Source organism: Trachurus trachurus (genome assembly GCF_905171665.1).
Source record: "Trachurus trachurus genome assembly, chromosome: 9".
Classification (NCBI taxonomy): domain Eukaryota; kingdom Metazoa; phylum Chordata; class Actinopteri; order Carangiformes; family Carangidae; genus Trachurus; species Trachurus trachurus.
Genome location: NC_139895.1, coordinates 34,157,092 through 34,184,312, shown reverse-complemented (window position 1 = coordinate 34,184,312; position 27,221 = coordinate 34,157,092). Strand labels below are relative to the sequence as shown.

At 42.3% G+C, this 27,221-nt stretch overlaps 1 protein-coding gene across 1 annotated transcript in view; it reads left to right on the top strand.

Moving 5' to 3' along the window:
- Positions 1 to 27,221, top strand: part of slc4a5a (solute carrier family 4 member 5a) — a gene marked incomplete at both ends in the record, with an annotated part of 51,576 nt that overhangs the window by 15,373 nt on the left and 8,982 nt on the right. Inside the window, 16 exons of the mRNA XM_083978395.1 lie at positions 124 to 276; positions 999 to 1,121; positions 3,661 to 3,716; positions 6,074 to 6,231; positions 6,342 to 6,429; positions 11,955 to 12,109; positions 12,403 to 12,531; positions 13,175 to 13,349; positions 16,374 to 16,507; positions 18,828 to 19,099; positions 21,813 to 21,874; positions 23,009 to 23,200; positions 24,224 to 24,337; positions 24,619 to 24,780; positions 26,023 to 26,201; positions 26,335 to 26,407. Of these exons, the coding sequence (XP_083834521.1) occupies positions 124 to 276; positions 999 to 1,121; positions 3,661 to 3,716; positions 6,074 to 6,231; positions 6,342 to 6,429; positions 11,955 to 12,109; positions 12,403 to 12,531; positions 13,175 to 13,349; positions 16,374 to 16,507; positions 18,828 to 19,099; positions 21,813 to 21,874; positions 23,009 to 23,200; positions 24,224 to 24,337; positions 24,619 to 24,780; positions 26,023 to 26,201; positions 26,335 to 26,407 (2,225 nt within the window). The remainder of the gene's footprint in view (positions 1 to 123; positions 277 to 998; positions 1,122 to 3,660; positions 3,717 to 6,073; positions 6,232 to 6,341; positions 6,430 to 11,954; positions 12,110 to 12,402; positions 12,532 to 13,174; positions 13,350 to 16,373; positions 16,508 to 18,827; positions 19,100 to 21,812; positions 21,875 to 23,008; positions 23,201 to 24,223; positions 24,338 to 24,618; positions 24,781 to 26,022; positions 26,202 to 26,334; positions 26,408 to 27,221) is intronic.

The window sequence follows — 27,221 nt, the reverse complement described above, 5'->3', positions numbered from 1 at the left end:
CTTATCTGAGGGCTGTGGGAGGAAACTGATGAAAAGATCTTCTCTTCACTCTTGTTTTGTTTCTGATGTGCAGGTCATATTTCTTCATCTAACATCTGACAAATGTCTGTTTTTTTTTTCAAGATGACATCATTGAGAGGCAGATAGAGGAGGGGATGATCTCCCCCGACCTGAGAGACCAGATCAGTTTTGTGCTGCTGAGGAAACATCGACACCAGACCAAGAAGCCAATCCACCGCTCGCTAGCCGATATCGGCAAGTCCAGCTCCTCGACCAGTGAGTGTCCTTCTTTACCTGTAGCTATTGCAAGTTGTCATTTAGGTCCAAAACCTCACAACAGGACCAGTATTCCCTTCAGCTGGACACTGACAGCAGCACTGACAAACAGTAATCAGGTCAGGTAGCAGACACTTCTGCTTTTTCATGTAACTATCTGTACAATTTTTTTTATTTTTTTTCCCTTCAATCTTTATTGAAATTCATCAGCAATGACAAACAAATAACATTGAATTGAACATGGGGTACATGCATTCGATTCAATAAGAGGATTTAAAGGCTTTGTGAAAAAAATTAATAAATAAAAATGATATACAATTTAAGCAGATGTTGAATTGTGGACATTTTGTCACATCTTGTTTCCATGGTAATGAGACTATATACAACGTTGCACAGCATGACTTGCATGCCATTACATGAAATAACAGTTCACATACATCCCTGAGATACACCCCTGCTATTTCTTCATCGCTGACTGGCCCATCCTGGTCCCTCATTATGTTCTTTCAGTGTGTTTATCTGCCTCTCGTGGCAAATGAATGAATGCACTCCTGCAGTCAACAAGGCTCACATCCTCCACAGGGAGTGTATTAATGTTTGATGAGCTAATTACCGCTGTGACATTTCCTGGTCTCATCTCACAGATAAATGATAAAACATTACCTCTAAACATTCTGTTGCTGTTTGTGTCTTTTTTTTCTCCCCCCCTCTTCCCTTGCCAGGTCGTAACGTAGGGTCCCGAGGTGGACCAGGTCCAGGTCCAGTTCCGGGACCAGTTGCCAACTTTAACCGATCCACAGAAGACCTCAGAATGAAACAGCAGTCTGCCAGCTATGGCCGCCTCCGTGAGTGACTGTCGCTGGGATGTTGGTCTGGGGTTTGAGCTTATATGCATCTCTCTCTCTGTCTGTCTTTCTTTTTCTCTTTTGAGGTATAAGCTATGGTAATATATTGATTTATGAAGGCAGACAGATTATGAGTATTTTATGAGCCCTGTTCAATGGAAAAGTCAGTTTTATACAGGTAGATGTGAATTGTATTCCTGATTATAAAGCAGATTCTATATTGATATTGTGAAAGTCTCAAAGTTCACATATGGCGCTTTTCCACTACACTTTCACGGCACAGCACGGCATGGCTCGATCGCGGGGCCGCATTGTCCATCTCTCTTTTTTTGATCCTCTCGTCAGCTCCAAACTCACTCGTCTGCACCTCGTTAACAGACCACAGTGGTTTTACACACAGCATCATTTAACTCAGGTGAAGGAATAACAACATTCTCGGTACAGATCAGCTGGCGCTGTTGCCGCTCTTGTTTTTGAAATTTCCGGATTTGATTCTCATGTCGGACGTAGCGCTCGCGACTCTTCCAGTGACGACGCTCTGCCCAATCAGTGGAAGGCAGTCGGCTGACGTCATGTTTTAGTATCGCTTCGGCTCGCTTGGAACCAGGGCCGAGGAGGTACTAAAAATGGTACCTGGTACCAAGTACTAGGGCTAGTGGAAAAGCAAAAAAAGCGGGCCGTGCCGCGCTAATGGAAAAGCGTCAATAGTGTGTATTCAGAAACCAAGCTTTTAAATCAAGTCTGTAACTTTGTGATGTCACAACAAAGCAGTCACCACCCTGACTCAGGTTCAAAGCCCCACACACCCAGACCCATCCAACCGTGCAGGATTTGGTCTCTCTGGGTGTTTACCTGAAATTTGCTACATTTTGATTGGATCACCAAGAAAAAAGTCAGCCAGTCGGAGTCTTAGAGTCTCATCTGTTCTGATTGGCTCACTGAATTGTTGTTCCAATAGAGCAGAAAGAAGCCTGAGAAAGGAGATGTATAACTACACTGGCTCAGTTTTTGTTTATCACAAATGTATCTCCTTATGGATCGACACCTAAAATAAAAGAGAGAAAGGTTTAAAATATAGGACCTTTAAAGCGATTCACAGCTCTAAAGCTCCAACTGACACCCAGCAGCTTTCACAGAGTGTGTGGGCACACAGTGGCACAGTGACTCTGAGTTCACAGATATTTAGTATAAAAATGCTGCGATAAAAAACAGACAATTGGCAGCATCGTCTCAAAGAGTTTGAAGGGATAGTTCAACATTTTGGCAAATTGGCCCATTGCCATAATCCCTACAGTTTTAGGAGTAGGTTCGTTACCTTTAATTGTCGGTGCAAGATATTTTTAGAACGGCGGAGCAGAGCCACGAGCTGCTCAGAGCTACGCTACGGAGGCTAATGGAATGGCACTGACGATTAAAGGTAACAAACCTACTCCTAAAACTATAGGGATTATGGCAATGGGCCAATTTGCCAAAATGTTGAAATATCCATTTAAAGCCTGGTACACATAAAGATTTTATAAATCTCAACCGATTTTTTATCTATGAGAGTCCCCACACATGAAGATAAAAAATCTTTGGACAGTTTTGATCGTGTTGTGTGTGGTGTGCTCCGATATTCCAAATACAGCACACCACACACATAAAGATTTGTCTGATGACACACTAGAATCTCGTCCCCCATGCCAGAAATCTCACGTGATCAAACGTGATCTGACAGTGGTAGCCACATAGACATATACATACATGTATAAATGTCTATGGGTAGCCATGGAGCCGTTAGCCACACTGGTTTGTTATGCTATGGGTGCTGCAGTCAGCTCGCTTCTTTATTGGTTACATTCAATTTCACGTCACATTCCGCGGATACGGTGACTGGATTGTCGGCTTCCCCCCCACACACATGCCGACTTTTGATCCAAACGGTCCCGATTGTCGGGGCCGACAATCGTAATTTTGAACATGTTTAATATTTACGATACCGTTTTACGAGCCGATTGTCGGCAGAATTTGACTCTTAACACACCACACACCACAAGAGAATCTGGTCTCTCAGGTGTGAGAATCTTAAGAGCCTAAGATAATTGGGCGATTTTTGTCCTTGGTCGGACGGGGGGAAATCGGGGCAAAATCAGCCAGATCATCTTTATGTGTGTGGTAGTGAACCAAGAACTCACTGTCTGCACTCCAACACACAACAGATGTTGTGTTTTCAATTGACTTCGAGTTATGGCTGCTAAAAAAAACTCCAATCATGTCAGTGCCTTTTTGAGTGTTTTATTAACATATCACTAGTAACAAATCATGATTCAGCAAGATGAGATCTTCATCCCAAATCCCAAGAAAGAATCCCAAGAAATACTGCTGTTTGGAAAATCCTTCCTTAAACCGTAAAATCTTAAAACCTTAAAACCCTGCAGGTGATTTAAAAAACAAGTTTCAATTGTATTACTTTTTTTGATTGACGGTTCCCTCTCTGCTAAAGCATGTGACAGCTAATGAAGGTGTTACTCATGTTGCTCTTGCTGTTGTCTCCCTCCAGGTCATGCTCAGAGTAGAAGTATGAACGATATTGCAGATACTCCCAGCACAGATCAGGTGAGTCGCTGCTGTCACTTTAAACATCCCCTTGTTTACATCTCAAGTACATTGAATTAACATTACATACTAATATTGAAATGTTTAGGAAAATATATACAGCATACAGGATACAAATATATATTTTCTATTAGTGCAGCTGTGATGTTGTAAATGCCAAATTCATGGTCCTGTCTCCTTTAATAGCACAGATCTATTTATCTGCATGGAAGCAATCTCTATTCATTTTCCACTTTGTTGCTTTCCATGATTGGTGAGATTACCTTCCTCATGTCTGAGTAAAGCACAGTGTTATGTTGCATCGATGTTTCACCCGAGCGATGAGAGCTAGCTCCATCCTAAGTGGCATCAGTCTCGCATTGCAGCTGCTAGTGAAGGTGACAGGCAGTGATGGAGGAGGCGTGCACACACATAACTCTCATTATTTTGTCCAATGCAGTAACGTGGCTTAAACCCGGTGACACATGCTCCGACGGATACAAGGCCGTGCTGTTGTTGCTCGGATTAGGCTGCCGGGCTTTTAAACAGACAGGTCAACATTAAGTGTCACTCCGTGTTATGACTAATGCGTAAAAATAAATGAATGAGAATGTGTTTAGCTGCGTGTGATGTGGGCCACGAACTTTATTTGTAACTACAGGCAGCTAGAAGGACAAGTACTGGTTGTCCAGTTCCGAGTACCCCAGTTATGAGTGGTTGGCTGGATGTTCAGATTGTATTTACAGGCCTACAGTAGGTCACATGTAACAGCGGACAAGTGACAGTTTGTTTCTGTGTGTGTGTGTGTGTGTGTGTGTGTGCACGCCACATTGTCTGTGTCAATATTGAGCCGGCATCAGGAAAAACATGGATCTCATTGTCCGGTCCGCGTGCTTGTCCCTCACATGTAGCGGCGGACTCTGGGCTGTGGGTTATTGGCAAGGCTCTCCATTATTATTGAGTGTTATTGTGCTGCCATCCAATTTCCTGCCACACCTTTACATGCAATCACACAGGTCGGGTTAGCTTCGCCGTGCCTCTCTTTCTGTCACAGCTGTCCTGCCGCTGTGATTGGTGCTTCTGGAGATTTATTGCCCACAGAGCAATGCTGTCGAGTTGTTACCTTACAAACGCCTGCTGTTTTAACGATGTCCCTCCAGACTCATCTGCCAGGGTTAGACAGAAAGTTAGTAACAATGTCTGTCGACATCACCAACATCATCTGCAGGAGATAACCTGACAGGAAAGGCACATGCAGGACTGCAAGTTATTTTCATCAGTTCATTTCACGTGTATTTCTTTGATTAACTTATTGATCATTATTTCTATAACATTACAAAAGTAAAGATATCCATTAAAGAGGAACTATGCAGGATTTGTAGCTTAACAATGCTACATTTTTACCTTAATTAAACAGCTTTGGAGTAATTGTTTCTTTTTTGTTTGTTTTTTGATGAATTGACGTTTATTTCATTCATTTAACAAACAAAACAATTGAAGTGCCAACTCTAAATCTCAAACCTTGAATGAAAAGGAGCCAAAGCAAGAATAATCTCATATAATCAGCCCCTCTTTCACAAACCATTAAGTGACAATGGTTAACATTAATTGATTCGTGGCCGCCGCCCCGGTGTCCCAGCTCTCATCTCTGTAGCACCGTGACACAAACGCACCCCGTAACCTGTAATCTCTTGTTGAGATGTTATGACGGATTAAACTACACAAATACACATGTCGTAACATCTACCGCTCTATGGATTGCTTTCTTGATGGCTTTGTTGTAAACAAATGCACATGGCCAGGATGAGGGTTAGCAAAACAGTGGAAAAGCGACCAGACTTGCATAATTCCTTTTTTTTTAAGTATATTTTTTTGGCTTTTTCGCCTTCTACATAGTGATATAGACAGGAAAGGGGGAGGCAGAGAGAGGGGGAATGACATGCAGGAAAGGTCTGCCCGGCGCGGGATTTGAACCGGGGACGCCTGCGTTGAGGACTTTAGCCTCTACATGGGGCGACTGCTTTAACCACTGCGCCACTGCATAATTCCTCTTTAAAGAACATGAAAAAGTCTTTTTTTTATTATTATTATTAATTCAATATATTCTCTTAGCATCACAAATCCTCACATTCAAGAATCTGCAACTGAAGAATATCTGCCAAAACTTGAAAGTGAAATGATTAATTGATTATTTAAAGTTTGCTGTCATTATTCTGTAAAACACGTAAATTAGAATACCTTACACAGAAATAAAGTATATAAGTAACAACAGGATGCTGCAAAAGTCAATAGGAAGTAAACCATAAAATATGTATGTATCAAAAATGATGTGTGGTGGAATCTCTGCAGCTGTCTCTGTTTGTCTCTGTTTTCTGTAGCTAAAAAACAAATTCATGAAGAAGATCCCTCGAGACGCAGAGGCGTCCAATGTCCTGGTTGGTGAAGTGGATTTCCTCAACAAACCCTTTGTGGCCTTCGTCCGCCTGGCCCAGGCCACGACGCTAGGAGGTCTGACCGAGGTCCCCGTGCCCACCAGGTAAGAAAAATGACATGTTGCTTCTTCACCCTCACTTAACAAAGTCATTTTCACAGACTGTGCAGCAGTCAGCCGCGCACATCCCTGATGTTTGTCTCATCGCTGCACAGATTCTTGTTTATTCTGCTGGGACCTCAAGGAAAGGCCAAGTCGTATAATGAGATCGGCCGAGCCATAGCAACACTAATGGTGGATGATGTGAGTAACTCTCATGTTTTTGAAAATGTTTTGCTGCTTTTGTTAGAGAACACACACTGACACATGCTGTGTCTGAGTTAACCTCTGGAAAGACATATCTTTGTAAATACAGTATGTTGTAAAAGCGCTGAGCTGCAGAGGAAGCCGATATATATATGCAGCATGTGTGGTGTGGGCTTAAGCGTGCCGATCCGCTGGGATACCCACTGTGTTTTAATTACAGTGGGTACTAGTTTCATTTGGACGTTTCCCTCACGGAAAGCGTGATTCACGCGTTGCGTGAAATTGTAGGTCACACTGTAGCCACTAGGTGGAAGCATCGTACTGAGATGCAGCTCAAAAGATTTGGGGGTAATTCCACGTTTGACCACAACGTAGCTGCAATGGAGAGTGGCGCTGTTCATATGCCATAGGTACTTAATTTGCAGCTGTGGTCGAGAGAGCTAGAGAGTGGATGGAGAGAGGGACCGCTACGCCGGTCAATCAGATCAATGTTGTTTTTTTTATTGTTTCACAGTGGTTACAGTAGCCTACGTTCAACAGGATCAGTGGTTCTCAGCCTTTTGGGGGTCCCCTGCATATTTTTGATCTCTCCTGTAGCCTGGCTGGGTGGCTCCAAGTTTGAGTAGTTTGAGTTCTGCAAGTTCTGGTGAATGTAACAATCCACTCACAGCCCACAAGCGCTACGTCCATGCCAGCAGCCTGGACCCGATGCTGCTGGACTCACGAGCGGAGCAATAATGCACATCTGTCAGCAGCTGCTCTTGAAGGGACAGATTAGATGCTGATTTTGTTAACTGACTTTGTTGCATCCAAACATTTAGCATATCTGTCGGGTGCTGTCTCTTATCCGGTACAAAGTGGGAGATGACAGAACTACTTTAATCGAGGGAAAGCTACATTGTTGCGAGTTGACTCCGGCCGGCGTGTGCACATGCACTAAGCCTGTGAATATTCTCGTTTGTCCCGGACTCCCGGTCATAGTTATCTCAAGGAAATTTAAATCGAATGCAACTGGACTTGGTTATTTGTCTAGGTTTCACCTCTCATCCAAGAGGCTGAAGCATCTTGGATTACAAGTAACAGTTGCATTCGATTTAAATTTCCTTGAGATAAGTGCACACTGTTTCTGCTGTCAATTCGGTCATAGTTCATTTGTAACGTGTTTTCTTCATTCTTCATTAGGCTAATGTTAACACTAGAACCACCCAGATGGTCTCACACAGGCGTTTGTGTTTTTCTTACGTAATTTGTTTACATTAAAACTACAGGTCTCTCAGTCCGTGACTTTTCCATGTGTGATGGTTTCTGAAGCTACAACTTACACAAATGAAACATTCGATTTCTGGGCATTTATACCTCGGGCCGACAATAGCTTATTTTTTTCTTCAATTATTGTTTTCATCTACAGTTATATTTATCATAATATGCCCAATTCGGGAGGGAGAGGGGGGGTGCCGCGGTCACGTTACATAATGTAACAGTTTCCAGAAAAATACAAAACAGGATATTTATTCATGTTACCCTCTGTTTAGGTAGATAAAGGTCTCAGTCACATTTGAATAAAAATAATGCAATTAGGCTAAATATCATAGGATCTTTTTTTTTTTAAAGATAGGCCTATTTTATTTTTAGTTCCATAATTCAGAGATGATTTTCACTTAACGAAATGAAACGAAACAATGAAGCCTACAGTTTTGTCCTCCGGCTTATGAAAAGTGTGAGGAGAGGTAGCTATTGTAAGAACCGGTTTTTCTAAGCTGACTGAACAGCTGTGTGAAGTTCTGTGGGGGGCAGGGCTGTAGCCTACTTGAGTGAAGTATCCACAAGCACACCTATTGATCAGAGATAAATGAAGGTGCTAATGTGTCGCTGATGTGTCTATGGTCCTACATACCGCTGCATATAAACCACACTGTAGCGATTTTCACCTATAGCCTCACTTTCAATAAAACACACACTAGCATTCTATAGCCTAATTGCAATCAGTGAAATATATGAAATCAATATAAAACACAATTTAAATATGAGAGTTGCTGTTGCTCTAGTTTAATAGCGCTGCAGCTGCATTTGCCGTGCGCCCCTGTCTGTATGTGAACCTGTGTCTGTCTATGTGCAGGCAGAGATCAGAGATGGTGTTTTTTTTTAATAACCATGCACCATCTCTCATCTCCGCCAGTCAGCCTCTCAACCTGCCGCCTCTCTCGCGTGCGGTGCCCGCACGTAAACACACGTGCCGTGGACACATTTATTTATTTATTTATTTATTTTTTCTGTGGGAAACACTGATCAAGCTGTGCGTACGCACAACTCTCCGCAATATTCCATTGATACATCACACCGGACCCAAGAATGGTGCGGACATGAACACACCTCATATTCCACCCCCAGAATGCCTCACAACCATATATGGTCAGCACGTGCATAATTAAGTAGCCATGTGCGCTCTGTGGAGCGACAACAAAGTGACAACAAAGACAACGGGCGGAATGATGCTTCGGCGGACCTGCCCTCGCTTTGAGGTTGGTTGTGAGAAAAATGCCTGCTGTCCAGACAACTGTGTTTTTTTAAAGCACCCCTGCATTACACAAACACACACATACGGTATATATAGCCGCACATATAGGCTATATCAGTGATCGCCTCTGGGCTGGTTGCTCCTGCCCGGTCTGTACACTCCTCTCATCCTCACTTCAGCACCTGTCCTGGGCTGCACAGTGTCGGCTCGGCTCGCTCCTCGTTTTAAATGACTTTTAAAAGTAGCGTAAACAGCCTACTGTTCTCTGATTACTCATACGCGTATTTAGTTAGGCTATACGTTGCATTATTATTAGTTATAGGCCTACTTCATTCAATCAAAAAAAAAAAGGACGGTGGAGCGAGCCAACACAGCTGCTGAAGTGGGGAGAGGAGTGGAGAGACTGGGCGTCCGCAGGGTTTTTGCAACTTGCGGATCAGTAAGGGCGGAGGACCGACATGACGGGGGGTCTCAGTCTCCTGATACCTGTGCAGGCGGGCCAGGACCGCGGAGGTCAGCGAGACAGAGAACAAGTCCGCCCCGGCTGTAGGCTAGTAATGCCTTGAGGAACGCACGTATCATTCCACCGCCGCATGCCGCCACACAGTGAAGCCTCTTTCCCCAGAAGGAGGTCCAGGTTGAACACAATTAATAAACGCAGGTCCCAAATAAACGCAGGTCCCTAATAAACGCCTGTTGATTTGAGCGATTTAAGCAATTAAACGCCCGGGCCTTTATTTGGTGTTTTACGGTAGGCTATTGCCCGTTCATTCATGAGAAATCATCCAGCTACACTCTCAGTCAAACAAGGTGGGGAATGAACACTACTGTAGCCTACAGTAGTTGGCTCATTTTAAAAACACACCGGCAGCATCACCCACTGAGTTAATTAACTGCTGTGTAGAAAACCACGCTGTGGTCCGTAATCGCGGTGCAGATGGGTGCGTTTGGAGCTGACAAGAGGATCGATAAAAGAGAGTGAGACGTATAGCTGCCGTCGTTACATTTTTCTCATGGAAAAACTATACTGTATTATTATTATATTGCATTCCCCATTCGTGTTCACTTCTCCGTGCTGCTCTCTTATAGAGGCGCTCTGCTGCTCACAGATGCCACCTGGCGGTTGTTTGGGCACATTGCAGCTTCTGGTGAAAACACAATTACTCCTCCACAAAAAATCCGCGTGAGCCTCCCGTGACTCACGCGTGAATCTCGCGTGAAACCGTCCAAATGAAACTAGTACCCACTGTATGTCTGGAAGTGATGCTGATTGTTAAGCATCAGGTAGGAGCGGGGTTTCTATTGGGATAATGAGCCACCCATGGCTCACTCATGGGAGTGTAACTCTGGCTGCATTCTAATAGCATTCTAATAACAGATGAAGACGATAAGTGTTTACACTTCATAATGTAGGTTTTTGTTGAACTATTGCTTAGTTAAAAAAAAATGCCACATCATAGGCAATAGTTAGATACACTGACAGTCAGTTGGTAATTTGAAATTGACCTTTTTTCTGATTTAAAAATAATATTTGTGAATATTCTATCTGTGTACAACAACCAATGCAGTTGATACTATGGATGATTTGAATTGAGGTCTGTGTATGACCATGTTAGCTGGTTGGCTGGTTGGTCCACCACTTTAGTTCAGACTTAATATCGGAGCACTATTAAATTTGATGTTCAGATGATGAATCTTAATAATTTCAGTGATGCTCTGACTTCTCCAGCATCACAATGATGTTGACAGTGGTAGTTTACATGAAATCGAGGACTAACATCCTCAAAACCCTTTCCGTAGCCTACATCACCATCCAATGGCAATTTTTATTTGCCAAGTAACGACCAAATACCGGTAGCAGCATTATCAGTTGTGTACCAACCAGTCCAGAGCAAATGTTGAGTTGTAAGTTCAGCTTCATTGTGAGTGAAGACTGAATATGAACTTCCTTTTCTCCTACTGATGTTAGCATGCTAACTATGTAGCCGGTGCCGGCTTGCTGTAGCCTCCAGGCTGCCCTAAAGACGCAGCACTGTTCAGATGGTGCATTAGAATCTCTTGTCTCCAAAACACTTCATTAGTCAAAGCTCTTGTGAAGTGACAAACACCACCTGCTCCTGGATAGAAACCAAGTGTGAGAGCATTGTTGCTGTGATCTGACATTAGCATTGAGCTAAAGTATGGTCTGACAGAGATAAGTTGTTTTCTTTTACCAATGTTCGTCATCTATACAGTGACAAAACAGCTGGGTATGTTTTTATACAGTATGTATCAGCATGACATGTGGCCACAAAGATGCAGACAGCCAAAGATTTCAACGCTGACCTTAACTCTAAAACATGTGTCTCATTAGGTGGTTTAATTTAAGTTTAAGTGTCAGCTATATGCAGTCTATTAAACCCATGTGCAGTTATACAGTAAGGTGGATTTTAGTCAATTTAGAAACTTGGCAGTTCGGGGCCTTTGGGCTCCAATACATTACATGATTGCTCTGCAGAGTAAAATCAAGCAGGACTGTTTGTGTGGGAGGGAGGAAACTAATGAAGGCACCACAAAGCACTCGAGGGAAAAATATTCCCCCGGCTGCAGACACCTGCTGTGTTTCACTCAGATATTTATCTAGTGCTGTTTTTTTGGATTCCTAATGACCTAAGGTCTGTGCAGCACGAAGTGACCAGTTACTAAACTAGAACTGGACCGGTGCCAGAGTCATTGCCAATTAGAATCTTTGATTTTTTTTTTTTTTCTGTGTTATTCTCTTGTGCACTTGGCAGTATTTCCAGGGCATGATTAGTTACTGACTGACAGTTGTTTTTGAACGTGATCCAACTGAGGTCAAAATGTCGATAAAGCTTCCACAATTTATGTTTAACAAGTCTCCAGAGAGCGTTACAGAAGATGGGAAACTGTCAGATCCTGATATTAGAGCATAGAGCATTACATACTGATCAGTATCACCGTGATATAATCCAAATGAAATTTCCCCCTTTATCCCCCCCTCTCTTAGCTCTTCAGTGATGTAGCCTACAAGGCCAGAGATCGGGAGGACCTAATCGCAGGCATTGATGAGTTTCTGGATGAAGTCATTGTGCTTCCACCTGGAGAATGGGATCCAAAAATCCGCATTGAACCGCCAAAGAAAGTCCCCTCGGCTGACAAAAGGTTGGATTCCTATCAACCTCAAAAATGCACAGAAATCTCTCTTTCCTTTTTTTATGGCTCAAGATTTTCAACAAGATTTAGACTTGGCAAACTAAACTTGTTGTCTGAATGAAACCCACAGATTAGAGCTTAATGGCTCAGGGTGGAATGACGCCTTTATGTCAGCAAGCAGCAGCCAAAGCTTGCAGGGTTGAAAACTCTCTGAAATGTGAATTGCATCACAAAATAAACACAAATGACTGAACTGAGATGCCCCATATTTTGGTTCCATCTGTGCCGTATCGTGTCTGCAGGAAGTCGGTATTCTCCTTGAATGAACTGGGGCAGATGAACGGTACAGCCGGGGGAGGAGGAGGCCTGGCTGAGGACGAGGAGATGCCAGCGCAACATGAGCTGGGAGAGGAGCTGGCATTCACTGGACGGTAGGTTGTCCAGGCCACATGGCAAACCGCTGAGAGGTTTTGGACGGGAGATTAACCCGACTCTGGCATACGGAAAGCAAATTTGAATATGAATTAATCCATATTTGGCAATGTGGGAAATTTATCTGGGTACAAATTCTACTCAGCAAAACATGCAGATGCTCCCTAATGAGCACTACAGCGGGATATAGGAAGATTAATCTTCGGTCAGTTTGGCAGGTTTGGACTGCCAGTTTCAGCTGTGCCTGAAAATACAAGGCTGGACAGAAGCAGACATCCAGCCCCTTGTGTTCCTTTACAACAGGGAATGATGTGATGTGGATGAGATGTGAAATGTGTCTGAGAAGTTTTCGCAATAAAAGTTGAATTGTTGAAAAAAAAAAATCAGTCAGTTGAAAGTATAGTTTTCAATCTCTATTTCATTTTGTTTCGTCGAGTCAAAACACAATGCAGGGGTGTCTTTTTAAAGATGCAGAAAAAAAACTCACTCTGCTCATCACTGCCACAAGTTTCTCATCCACTCATGGGAAATGTGAGGCAGACCCGTTCACCTCTCTCCTGCTGTAGAGAAAGTAATATGCTTCATGCTGAGAGGTGGAATGTGTGGGCCATCCTAAACACAGTTCATGTGCATTTCTAACAGCTTCTGTGGGGGGCTGTACCTGGACATAAAGAGGAAATTGCCATGGGTGCCTAGCGATTTATACGAAGGTTTCCACATTCAGTCCATCTCTGCCGTTCTATTCATCTACTTGGGCTGCATCACCAACGCCATCACCTTCGGCGGCCTGCTAGGAGACGCGACTGACAACTACCAGGTACAGCACAGTGGCAATAGAACAAATCAATTTATTTTAGTCCGTTCATTTGACCTTGTTTATTAACAACACAAGGGGTCTTCTCAGGAAAGTTTTATGACATCTTCAAGAATCTTGATAAAAAAAAGTTTAATGGAACTTTTTCTAAATGATGCTTAAACCGTGACTCAGCAATATGTACATATGGTTGCAGACAGTTGTCATTTATTTCAAAGATTCAAAGACGTTTATTGTCATATCATAGTCAACAGACGTTAAAATCCATGCAGGGAAATTCTTACTTGCATGCCTTCCCTTCACATTACAAAAAAGATAGTTAAATACAGTAGGATAAAGAGACTAAAAAGACAGTGCACTTAAAACAATCATGAACAAATCATAAAGTGTGCAGTGCATGAGTGTAACAGTCAGTGAATCAGTAAATATGTGTGGCTGCATGGACAGCGTGTTGGAGCTGGTACGGTTCAGGAGTCTATAATGGCTTGAGTCAAGCCAGTCATCCTAAACAACATCACCTCAATAGCAAAAACATTTTCCTATTGAGGTGATTTTGTTTAGGATGACTGGCTTCATAAACAAAATTATTGGAAAACAAGATCTACCTGTAGGAATAATCTGATTTTGAGAAACAGGTTTGGGTGAGAACACTGATAGCCATTAGCCAGGCTAGCGCCGCCTACTGGTTCCGGCAAATTTCATTTGCCTCAAACATGTAGTCAGGACACTAGCACAGGACACAGGACGGACCAATCAGCGAACAGACGGGTAAGTGAAAGCGATGACGTTGAACTCAAGCGCTCAAGATTAACCTATGAGCTTAACCGGTGTATAGCACACGTGACCACCAAGCAGCAGCGATTAGTTGAAGCAAATGTAAGCAACCGCCTCCCGGAAGCAAACGAATCCCTATGGCTCGTGTTCAGACGCTATATGAAATGTAATGAAGTAAGCGGCTGATGCATCAGGCTAGATAGCCATGGGCGTAACCACACATTCTTTGGGTGGGACATGCCCCTCCCCAATATTTGGGTAATACCAATCTGTCCCCCTTAATAATAAATAAAAAATATGTGACATATTCTCCCTTCAATAACCTGCACATTTACATTACAGTGATGTTAATATCATAGAATTGTGGAAAATGCTTCAGAGTCTATATACCATGGTTATGCCCTTGGTTGAAGCAGTTGGTTAGCTTTGTATAAAGAGCCATGCAGCACCCATAACGCTCACTAATAAACATGTTGTAATTACACTCATATACACAAAATAGAGGTTCTAGGAAAGTACAGCTGCATATGGGCTGTAATCCATGGGGATTCCACCTTGCATTGTACCAACATTACCATTGACAACATGTAACTAAAAAGAAAAACCCTTAGATATCACCAAGTTACCCAGCATCAGCAGACATGTCATCAAGTCAAGGTATAGTTTCCATAGTTCTTGTCAGGTTAGGCTGTTTCCCCGGGCAACCAGTTTTTGTGCTGAGCTAAGTTAACTAGTGAGGCAGATATTGGATTGATATCGATCTTCTCTTCTAACTCTTAATGAGGAGAAAATAGACGAGAAGAAAATAACAGGTGCATCTCAATATATTAGAATATCAATACTCAATAAGTTGTTTCATTTCAGTAGTTCAGTTCAAATAGTGAAATTCATATATTAAATAGTTTACTGTAAACTGTCATAATGAAAACATGACAAAGCCATCTGACTATCTTGTTCATAAACAATAGTGTCAGGACTTCTCATTTTGACGACAGTTTCATTGACATGAATACTTGCTTTTGAGGGATGGACAATCCATTTTGAGCAACTTTTGCAGTTGAGTAATGCACTAACTGTTGTTCAAATGTTAATAGTGATGTGAGAAATGCACCAAAGCGACTGAGAAAAAATGTAAATACACACAGACTGAAATATTTCATGTCTTTATTTCTTGAAATTGTAACAATTATAGCTTACATTTCATGAAAACCCCAAATTCAGTAAATCAAAAATTAGAATATAGTGAAAAAGTTCACTATTGGTGTCAAACTCTTCCGCTGACCTCCATCATATTATACTTTACCTGTATTTCCAACATTACACACCTATTGCGTGAAAATGGCATAAAAACAAATAAGCTCCAGCTCCAACAGAGACAGTTTCACATGACACAGCTGTGTACAATGGATTCACACTTTCCCCTCCAGTGTGTATGGTATGTGTATGTGTATGTGTACAGTAGCCTATGTGTATGTATGAATCTTGCAGCGAATACATTACCTGTTAAAATCCCAGTCACATTCACATTTAACGTGTTTGGAAAGTCTTTTACCATGAACCAAATACAAACACAGGCAAGTAGCAGCTCTTAGATTTAAATCAACTGGTGTCAGCCCAGGAAGTTCAAGTGTAATTTCCGTGTCATATTTATCAGGTTAGCTGAGATACATTGTCAGTTTTAACCAGCTTGTTTTTCATACAAGTGACACTGTTTTCCTCTATTTAATTTAGTTAAACTATCTTCTTCAGCCTGTCAATCTTCTTTATGTGTGACAGACGCTGAAAGACAACATTGCTGATTTAATTTCACTACTCAGTGATAAAACACTGATGTCACTGACCTTTGCCTCATAAATAAATCCAACGTTGGCTCAGGTCAGTGTGGTTTTACATCAGTTCTCATCTCTCCTTTTGCTAACTATGCATAAATATGTTTGCACCAACAGAAACATACAAACAGTGACCGGCACTCATTCATTCCTCTCTGTGAAGACACAATACAACATTTTCACCCTTTCTCTTATATCAAATGCACTCATAAGGAAACCATCCCAACCTTAGACTCATCCCCTTTATGTCATTGTTATTCCTCTTTTCTTTAAATCTCATCTCAAGTTTGAGTTGCTGACTTTATCAACACCACAACTCAACAGCTGTGTGTCCTAAATGACCAGGCTATTTTCTCCTGCCCTTTCATTTTAATCTTTCTTTTTCAAAACAGCTTCTCTCCTCCTGCCCTCCTTCTCCCAACAGGGTGTGATGGAGAGCTTCCTGGGTACAGCTCTGGCCGGCACTGTCTTCTGTCTTTTCAGCGGCCAGCCACTCATCATCCTCAGCTCAACCGGACCCATCCTCATCTTTGAAAAGCTCCTGTTTGAATTCAGCAAGTGAGTGTCAATAGAACCAAGTGATGCTGCAGGGATTAGGGTTAGATAGATAGATAGATAGATAGATAGATAGATAGATAGATAGATAGATAGATAGATAGATAGATAGATAGATAGATAGATAGATAGATAGATGGATGGATGGATGGATGGATGGATGGATGGATGGATGATGGGTGGGTGAGTGGGTGGATGGATGTGTAGATGCATAGATGGATGGGTGGATGGATAGATGGATGAATGGATGATGGGTGGGTGAGTGGGTGGATGATGGATGGATGGATGGATGTGTAGAGAGATGGATGTATGGGTGGATGGATGGATGGATGGATGGGCAGGTGGTTGGATGGATGGATGGATGGGCAGGTGGATGGATGGATGGAAAGAAAGAAAGAAAGAAAGAAAGAAAGAAAGAAAGAAAGAAAGAAAGAAAGAAAGAAAGAAAAAGCAGTTTAGCAACAACTCATGGCAGTATAAGAAAAAGTAGAACCTAACCAATAAAACTGTGATCATCAACTGGCGGACCGCGGGCCGAATCCGGCATATAAGTATAAAATATAAGCTTTAAAGCTCCAGCATGTGGGAGTATCTGAAAGTCCAGCTGTCAAGACTTTTCATTTTATATCATACCAAAAACAAATATATGTATAAATGAAAATGATGAGCTTACAGGTAAAATATATAAACAACAAACAATATAAACAAATAAATTATTAGGCAAAAAGGTGAATTTAATTTCAATCTCGGCCTATTTGAATATCCGGCCCCTAAGGTGTCTGTTGAGAAGATTCAGGCCCTTCAACAAATATAGTTGATGACCCCTGCAATAAAATAATAAACAACTGAATAAAAGATCAAGGGATAGAAGTGCAATGCTCATCAGTGCTCATAAAAATATTAAATATGTCATAATTTAATAATTATGAAGATAAACAAGCTAACATTTCTGGAGTGTGTGATCCTTTTTCATTTTTACACATGTCAGTTTTTCAAGCATTCATTCCCTGCAGGGTTGAAATCATAACATTTACTCTATGAATTTTGGGTGATTGGGGGATCTTTCACTCTCGATCCAACACAGCAGTGTGAGACTTTTGATACTAAACTTTTTGGATTGTTGTACTTCGGTGTAGTGAAACTGAGTGTCCTTGGCAGAGACCTTTAGAGCAGCGGTACTCAATAGGCGGCCCGCCGAACCTTCCAATCAGACCCGCGACTGAGTTCTACTAGTTTACATATTACTGTATACTGTATTTCTCGGGCTCTGTGCGCCTGTAAGTCAATGCGCTGGGACATGGAAACACGTGTGAAGCGTTTGTGTGTGCCTGTGAGGCCCTGCACTGGGATACAGAAACGCCGACGAACCCAAATCACCATGCGCGAGTGTTTGGGGAGCGGGCTGGACTGCAGGGTTTTCCCTGCCTGTCTGCAGAGACCGTGGGTGATTTTCACCGCCGTCTTGGTTCAACTGTGTGTGCATCATGCATGGGGGGCCGTTCAGATGAAGCATCTTTTGCGCACGCTCAAACCCATTCAATGTAGCCGCGCGTCATGCACGCTCACAACTCAAAAGCCGTAGCTGCGCGCATTTGATGAGACGCAATTGTTTTTTCGTGCACGTCTGCGCCGCACAGCTGCACGACCTGCTTCTCCCCCGCTGTTGTGTCCCGGTGCCCTCGGCCTGTGTCTCTCCTACTGTTTCCCACTGAGCTCTGCCTCGTTTGAAAGGTGAAGGAAGCCCGTGAAGCACGTCGCCTCCGAGATGTAGAATGTGTATTACAGAAGAGAAACACACATTTCAGGACCAATGACTTGTATCCTCAGAACAGACTCAGACATGTCCTGTGATGGTCAGCCTCCTTTCATATTTAAGCTGAAAATCACAGGGCATGTCTGAGGATACAAGTCAGCAGTGTAAAGCTCCAGCATGATATGTAAATGATGATATGATAATGTCAAGATTTTTCATTTTATATCATACAAAACACCATGAAGTGTATAAATAAAAATTATGTGCTTACAAGTAAAATAAAAATATTTAAATTATTAGACGAAAAAGGTGAATTTAATTTCAATCTAGGCCTATTTGAATGTGCGGCCCCCGAGGTGTCTGTTAAGAAAAATTCTGGCCCTTCGACAAATGTATTTGAGTACCCCTGCTTTAGAGCATGTGGGTACATTTGCAACATGTAGTATATTTGACCTTATCAACATGTGTTTGGCTTCATAAAAGAAGACTGTGTCAGTGCTTCATGCTGGTTGTGAACATTAATTCCATGGCTCATACTCCTCTGACTTCTCCCCCCCCCCCCCAAAAAAGGAATAACGACATAGATTACATGGAGCTGCGTCTATGGATCGGCATGCACTCCTGCGTGCAGTGTTTGATCCTGGTCGCCACCGACGCCAGTTACATCATCAAGTACATGACGCGCTTCACCGAGGAGGGCTTCTCCAGCCTCATCTCCTTCATCTTCATCTCCGACGCCATCAAGAAGATGGTGGGCTCCTTCAAATACTACCCAATCAACACCGACTTCAAGCCGGACTACGTCACCGCCTATAAGTGCGAGTGCCTGGCCCCAGACCCGAGTGAGTTCACCCCTTGACTCAGGGAGGTACAGGGGCATTATCCACAAGGAGGAGGAGGTGGATACACGTGGGGGGTTTGGGCTCAGTAGTAGAGGAGAGTGAAATCACTCACCTGTTTTATCAGTAAGAAGTTACTGTTGAGAAATGTTCTTATCAAAGGCTGTGCTATTTTACTTGAGGCACTTACATTTAAAGGAGGAATTCTATCTTAAAGAACATTGGTCCATCAGCCCAGATGCTGAACTGAGAAAACAGCACACTTTACATTGGTGAAGGGCACTAACTTCTATCCAGTCATCCATTTTCTCACTTTTATTTGGACAGCAGGTTAAGTGAAGTAATCCTCGTGCCTCCCTCCCCTGCTGTTTTTAACAATTCCTCCTTGGGGGCTTGAGCTGCTCCCAGGCACGATGAGCTGCACAGTGTAATCTCTCCAATGTGTCCGGGGTCTAACCAGTTTGACGTGCCTAGAAAACTTTAAAAAGAATGAACAGAATTGCCCATTAGAAACCAATCCCACAGCCCCCAGTCCAGCTCTACTCCCAGCACCCCCTGGATATCTGAGCTTCCTCATTTCAGTTGCGTATATTTTCATTCTTTGGGCCACTATCGAAAGCTCATGACTGTCTGTGAGGTTTGGAACGTAGCTTGACTGGTAATTGAGAGCTAAAGCTGCGTTCACACCGGACCTTTTGTTTTTCGAACGAGCGACGAGTTTACATGTTAAGTCAATGCAAACGAGCGGTGGAGCGTTTAATCGCTCCGAGCCCCAGCGTTTTTTTGCTCAAGTCGCTCCCGTCGCTCGAGATGAGAAATCCCAACTCTCCGGCCGTCAGTCGCTTGTCGCTCAGCGCTGATTGGCTGCCGTAATCCCGGTGGTGCCGGTGCAAATAGAGACACATGGCAGTGGGCATGACATCATCAAAGCGAAAATGCGAGTCTGTGGCTCTGTGCCAAATTGACACGTGACTGCAGCCGAGCGACGGAGCGTTTTTTTTGGAGCGATACGAGCGACAGGGACAAAAATAAAAGGTCCAGTGTGAACGCAGCTTTAGTCTTTATGGGAGTCTTCCCAGGGTCTTGTAAACCCCAAAAAATATTTAAAGAAGACATATTCTTCCCCTTTTCCAGAAATTAAAATAGTTCCTAGGTGTCTTAAAGACATGTCTGTGACATGCTGTGGAAAAAATCCCCCATCACAGCTCTTTTCATCCTCTCTAAACAGCCCTGTTCAGAACAGCTGGTTTCAGTGCCTGTCCCTTTAAATGCAAATGAACCACTGCTTGCCCCGCCCCACCCCTTACTAGTTACATCACTGGAAGACAACTGAGGGAACTGCTCATAAAACCACATGGATTTCAACCTAGGGAGCCTGCACATTACAGATTTTTTTGTCAATTCTCACATTTTGGGGACCGGAAGGCAAGACAAACACCCAAATATATGTTAAAGAGCCTTCAAAAAGTGATATTTCCATAATATGTCCCCTTTAAATCTCTTCACCCAAAGTGGCACTCCAACTCCCAACATGTGGTGCTGGCTCTGATTGGAGCCAACACAACTATATTATTTACAAAAATCAGAGACGTGACTCTGAGGTCACCAAATTGGACACATTGCTCCCCATGGTTGATGGGATCACAGACTGGATCAGTGACAGTGGTCTTGGTAGAGCTACCCCATAGTTCCACACTGTCCTGAGCAACACCCCCAGAGGGACATGGTCATAAGCTTTCTCTCAACACATATACTGTATAAAACTACCATGACCCCCGCAGTAACAAAGCAAGGATAGAAAGTTGGTCCACAGTTCCAGGCCCAGGTTGGAATCCACATCGATCGTCCTGGATCTGAGGTCTGACGATCAGGCAGTCAGAGCCTCCTTCCAGAACGCTGCCATAAGCTCTCCCCTTCGAACACCCTGCTGACAGCTCTGCTCTCTTCACCAAGTGTATCTGATGATCAGTCGATCATCAATCTTTGGCAAATCCCTGACGAGCTCAGAAATCCAATACCAAAACATCACACTGTTTCCCAACAACCCCCTTCATCATTGCCCTTGTGAGCATTGAAATCCCCCAGTCAGACTGGAGAGATAGATATTCAGATATCTGTCAATTTATAACCACAAACAGCATGTAAACTTGCAACTTGTTCTGTGGGTAGCAAGATGCCTCACACACCAGACTGAAGGACAAAAATGTGAAACTGTCCAAATACTTCCCCTGCAAAATGTTGTATTTGGTCAATTTTGGGGGGTTCAGTTCTTCTTTAGAGGATACAATAACCCAATCAACTTCATCTGTATCATGTATTATATGGGTAGTTGTTGCTGAATGTGGATCACTAACATCAGCTATTATGCATGTGGTTGCATGGGATGAGGGGAAAGTTCGATTCCCTCATTTCACAAGTTCCTTTTGACAATGGCAGACCTTTGCAGTCATTTCTGTTGACACTGATTTCTGTAACTGATTTGTCTCTTTTCGTTTTTGCCATGCACAAACAATTTGGCTGCTGCCTCCTGCAAGTAAGTGCCTGTTTAGTTTGTCTGCATGGTCCTCAGAGTGCTCTCTGCAGCGTCCAGCGGCCTGATTCTCATTATGTTTTTGCATTTCTTTTTCTTTCCCTTTTGTTTTCCTCCTCACTACCTCCTCATTTTCTGTCTCATTGCCTCCCTGTCTCTATCTGTCCCTTTCCCATTCATAAACAGTGGCTGCAATGATCTTCAATGGTTTAGCTCCAATGCCAGATAACAGCTCTAGTGTCTCTGGGGTAAGTGCTTGTTTTCATTCAATTCTCTCGCTCTCTCTCTTTTTAAACTCTTATTTTGGTGCACAAATTAAAATAGTTCCCAGGTGTCTTAAAGACATGTCTGTGACATGCTTTGGTCAAAATCCCCCAAGGATCAAACATCACAGCTCTTTTCATCCTCTCAACACAGCCCTGTTCAGAACGGCTGCTTTCAGTGCCTGTCCCTTTAAATGCAAATGAACCACTGCTTGCCCCGCCCCTTCTGGTACCAGGTTATGCAAATTTTAATCAGAATCAGAACTGTTTTAAAGCAGTAAAGGTCAGTTTACAGTCTTGGTGTCAGGTGCAAGTATATAACTAGTAACTAACTAACTAAACATGGAATAGAATAAGAATTTTGAAAATTAAGAATTTAAATAAAATAAAATAAAATAGAATTAATTAAAATTTTCTAGTGCAAAAGATACGCATATACTATATACAAAAAGGAAATGTGCATACCATATACGATAAATACACATACTATATTAAAAAAAAAATAGAAAAAATAGAATAAAGCAAAAAAGATGGAAATAAGTCCCCGGGGGTAGTAGCTCTGATGTTCAAAAGCTCTTCCCTGGAGTAGGAGCCGCCACAATAGTGGCAGAAAACTGAATTAAAACACAAAACAAGAAAGACAAGAGCACACCAAAACACAGAGGCAGCCATCCGTGGCGCCATCTTGAAAATAGTTACACCACTTGAAGACAACTGAGGGAACAGCTCATGAAACCACATCGATTTTAACCTAGGGAGCCTGAAAATTACAGATTTTTTTTGTCAATTCTCACATTTTGGGGGCCGGAAGGCAAGACAAACACCCATGATGATACTGAAAAGACACAAAATCATTTGTTTACAGTCAACCCAGGTGTCCACTCTGTCTGACGAAGAGGCCTCTCTGCTCTCCTGTTTCTCTCCTTTTGTTCGTTTCTCACCATCTATCCCATTAACCTCTCACTGTCTTCCATGGATTATAAATTATATTATAAATCCGTGCCGACGATGTTCTCTCTGTTTCTGTGTTTACGTCGTTTTCCTCTGCGTCTTTGTCAAAACACTTCACTCTTCTTCACCCTCTTCCTGTCTCCCCACCACCGCCACCCACCACCCCAGTTGAATGTGACAGCTCTGGACTGGAGCCAGCTGAGCAAGAAGGAGTGTCTGACGTACGGAGGCTCTCTGGTGGGAAAGTCCTGCAAGTACGTCCCCGATCTGGCTCTCATGTCCTTCATCCTCTTCTTCGGCACCTACTCCATGACCGTCTCACTCAAGAAGTTCAAGTTCAGCCGCTACTTCCCCACCAAGGTGAAAAAACTATCTGTCCTCCTGTGTATGTGTTGTTTTAGATGAACAAAGCAAAGCTGCACAATATATCTGTTCTAATCTAGTTTATGTAGGAAAAAAAACAATTTCCCTTTGGGGATTAATAAAGTAATTCTTATTCTTAACATAAATAATTCCACAAAGACATGGCAGACAAAATACTCAAACAATATGCAAATAAAATATACAAAACAAATAAATTAAGTTGCATATTCCAAAATGAGTGAGAAGAAGTAAAACTTTTTCGCCCCCATCCCTTCTCCATAAATGAATACAAAATAGAAATAATCTGCTCAATGACCGTCTAGATATATTTTGTCATTAGAAGTGTAAATGTACATCTTGACCCAAAGGGAAGGGGATTATCTTGCTCAAATGAACACTGGCGGGGAAAGGTCAAAGGTCACAGTAAAACACATTTCTGGCTATGACTAAAGAGTTCATTCACTACTTCAACAGTGTATAAGCATAGATTAAGTGACATTTTATATCCAAATGGTCAGTTTCACTGTGACATCATAATGTAATGAAGCTATTATTCAGGGCTGTTACACAGGAGGAGGAGATTGTGGCTATATTTCCTGCAGTTTGGCTGCTTGGTGAAGGAAACTTCAGATTTACCCTTGTGAGCAAACTAAACCACAAACAGAACAATGTGAACCAAGCAGACTTAGACCAAGGAGAGCACTTAATATCACTTTCAGTGATGGATGTACCTTTTTGCCTTGAGGTGGTCTGCTGTCAACTGAATAATTTTGTTGGTACAATCCACTCAGGGCCAACACAGCACAGCTGCTCACATCTGCTCTGTGTCTGATCTCTCAGGTGGTGATTAGTTGTACAGACAAAAAAAGGATTACCTTTAATTCTACCGAGCAGAGCTCAGCTTCTTCAATATTTATGAGTTTCCTCCTATCAGACTTGATCTTTCCTTTACTTATTCAAAGAAGTTGTTTTGTTTCTCATCTAAACTCTTTTTTCTTTCACTTCTGTTTGTGACACCAGCTGAGGAAACTCATCAGCGACTTCTCCATCTTCATGTCCATCATGACGTTCGTGGGGCTTGATATGTTGATTGGACTCAAAACTCCCAAGCTGATTGTCCCAACAGAATTTAAGGTATAGAAATTGAATTTCACATCACAGTTTTATTCAAAAGTGAGAATTGGTTAATTTTGGTAGAGCTGCTATCCACTACTTCCAGTATTTAGGATAAGCAAAGCTAACCAGCTTATCAAGACTGAACTAACTCTTGGCTAGAATGAACTAATTAAACTATGCAACAATTCAGTTGTAGATGATGATTAAAATGTAAAGTTGTAATTCTGTATAAATGATGTATGTGGCACTGAACAAACTAAGATGTTGTGGAAATAAAATGGGCTCTCCTCCCCCACCAGCCAACTCGGCCTGGCCGCGGTTGGCTGGTGATGCCGTTTGGAAAGAACCCATGGTGGGTATATGTGGCCAGCTTCGTCCCCGCCCTCCTCGTCACCATCCTCATCTTCATGGACCAGCAGATCAGCGCTGTCATAGTTAACCGCAAAGAGAACAAACTGAAGGTAGGTGGAGTGGAGCGCTGCTGTGTGCTGAGGCTTCACAAATCTCATATCAAGGGGAGACGCTACAGGTGAATAGGGGGAAAAAAAATAACAGATATCACCATGAAACTTCCCAAGTTTATCACTCACATTAAGACAAATATTTTTTGTATTACAAGTTTTGTAAAATTGTATGTTTAAATATGTGAATGAGGTAGCCTAGAAATCTAGACGCACCCTAGCGGCAGCAAAAATATTTGCTCCGTAGGTGGGTCTAGAAACGAGCCATAGGAACTTTTTGAGTCTCGAACACCGATTGTGTTCACCAATCACAGCGCTCTATCTGTTTAGAGAGTTGTTGGGCGGGCTTAAGGCGATGGCGACATACATTTTAATTGGCTTGTCAGGCTAACGTCATCCTGCTCTTTGCTCTGATTAGTCGTAGCGCTCAAGCGCTACCCCATTACGTGCAGAGGCAGTTTGAAAGACAGCCTTCATCCCGCCCCCTGGATTGAGCCGAGGTCTACCGGTCGTTTCCAGACTATACATTTTAGTGATATAGTCTGGCTTGTCAGGCTATGAATGAGGTATATATCTAATGAAATATGCCAATTTGCATACATTTCCAGAACCGAAATCTGAACAATGGATAAAGCCACTTTCACAATTCTTGTTTTATTTAGTTGACATACTAGAGTCAGAAGTTTTTACAGAGGAGATTTTGGATATCTCTTTTTATCACCCTGTAAATGAGAAAATACTGTCACAAGCCCTAAAAAAAATCAAATTTCACCCTGTGTTTAGGAACAAAACGTTGTATAAATCAGGCTGTGAATGATATATCAACAATCCCCTCTGTAAAAACCTTCAAAATATTGACAGGAATAAAACTGGAAGGTTTGGTGTCTGTAAGTGCTGCTGAAGCAGAGATTTCAGGCTCAGAGTCTGAGGAAAAACTCACTAACTCACTAATGTCAATTGTACTTTTACGATTGGTTGCAGATACAGAGGAAACAGACACAGCACAGTATGTCACAATAGCTGCTTACCTTTGGTAAATTTAGGAGAAATCTACTGACGATAGAAGACAAAATTAAGTAAAATAACCACCTTAATGTCGCCTCAAGTCAGAACTGGGCATAAATGTGTGTTTACTATATACCAGTATCATGTTATGGATGTACATTTTCCCAGTCATCCCAGCCTCATCAAGTCCTTTTTTTGCGTTTCTAAAAACTGATCTGTGCCTGGTTTCCCTGGCAGAAAGGCTGTGGCTATCACCTGGATCTGTTCTGGGTGGGTGTCCTGATGGCCGTCTGCTCCTTCATCGGCCTGCCCTGGTACGTCGCTGCCACCGTCATCTCCATCGCCCACATCGACTCTCTGAAGATGGAGAGCGAGTCCAGCGCCCCGGGAGAGCAGCCTCAGTTCCTGGGAGTCAGGTCGGTCCACAATCAAACAAAAACACAGAAAAAAAAACTGTTGTTGGCAATATCACAGTATGAGAGGCAGCAAAGCCTTGTAAAATTGACTTCACTGTCTCTTGTGTATATTTCATCAATTTCCAATATCCAGAGAACAAAGAATGACGGGAATTTTGGTGTTTGTTCTCACCGGAGTCTCCATCTTCCTCGCCCCAGTGCTGAAGGTATGAAGGACATGGTGTGTTTGTTCTGGATTTGTGATTCATAGAGCTTGTAATAAAGGATGTAGTGGAAGGTAAAACCTGCTAAAATCTACAACACTGACTCATTTAAAGCCTCAACAAACACAATCTGAGAATGTATCTGTTATTTTTATCGATTATTTTTCTCACCATCTTTAAAGGTCTGTGTACTGCATTATTACTGCAGCTCAAAGTGTTCAATGTTAAATAAATAAGAAATAAATCAACTGTGAAATTATTTAAGGAATTATTGATGGTATGATCAATCATTAATTTTTAGATATTATTCCATTACTTTTATTTTAATATTTATAGTTTAATCAAATGATAATAGATTTTTCTCTCATTATATCAATTTTTTTATTTCAAAATGCCCCTTTAAGAAGTCAGAAGTCCACTTTTATTTCATGTCAGAGTCAGAATTAGAATTTCAGAGTCAAAATTTCCTGCAGTCTTACATTTAGCAAAGATTTATATTACAGATTATAGATTAAAAACAGCAAAATAAAATACAACTATACGTGAATAGAAAAATGTACAAATGCAAAGGTGCAATAAGTGACGTACATGCAGACTCATCAGGCCTTCATCTTTAACATGAGCATACACACAGGTCACAGCTGAGTGAGGATGGAGGTTCAGGCCCCAGAGAGCACACACCAAGCAGACTGTGGAGTCTCACAGTAACATACTGTAGTGGGTGATGGATGTCACACAATTTCCAGGTTAATGTGTGAGTGGAAGAAATCCATATTCAATATGTGTAAACAATGTCACAGTCAGTACGTTTACATGA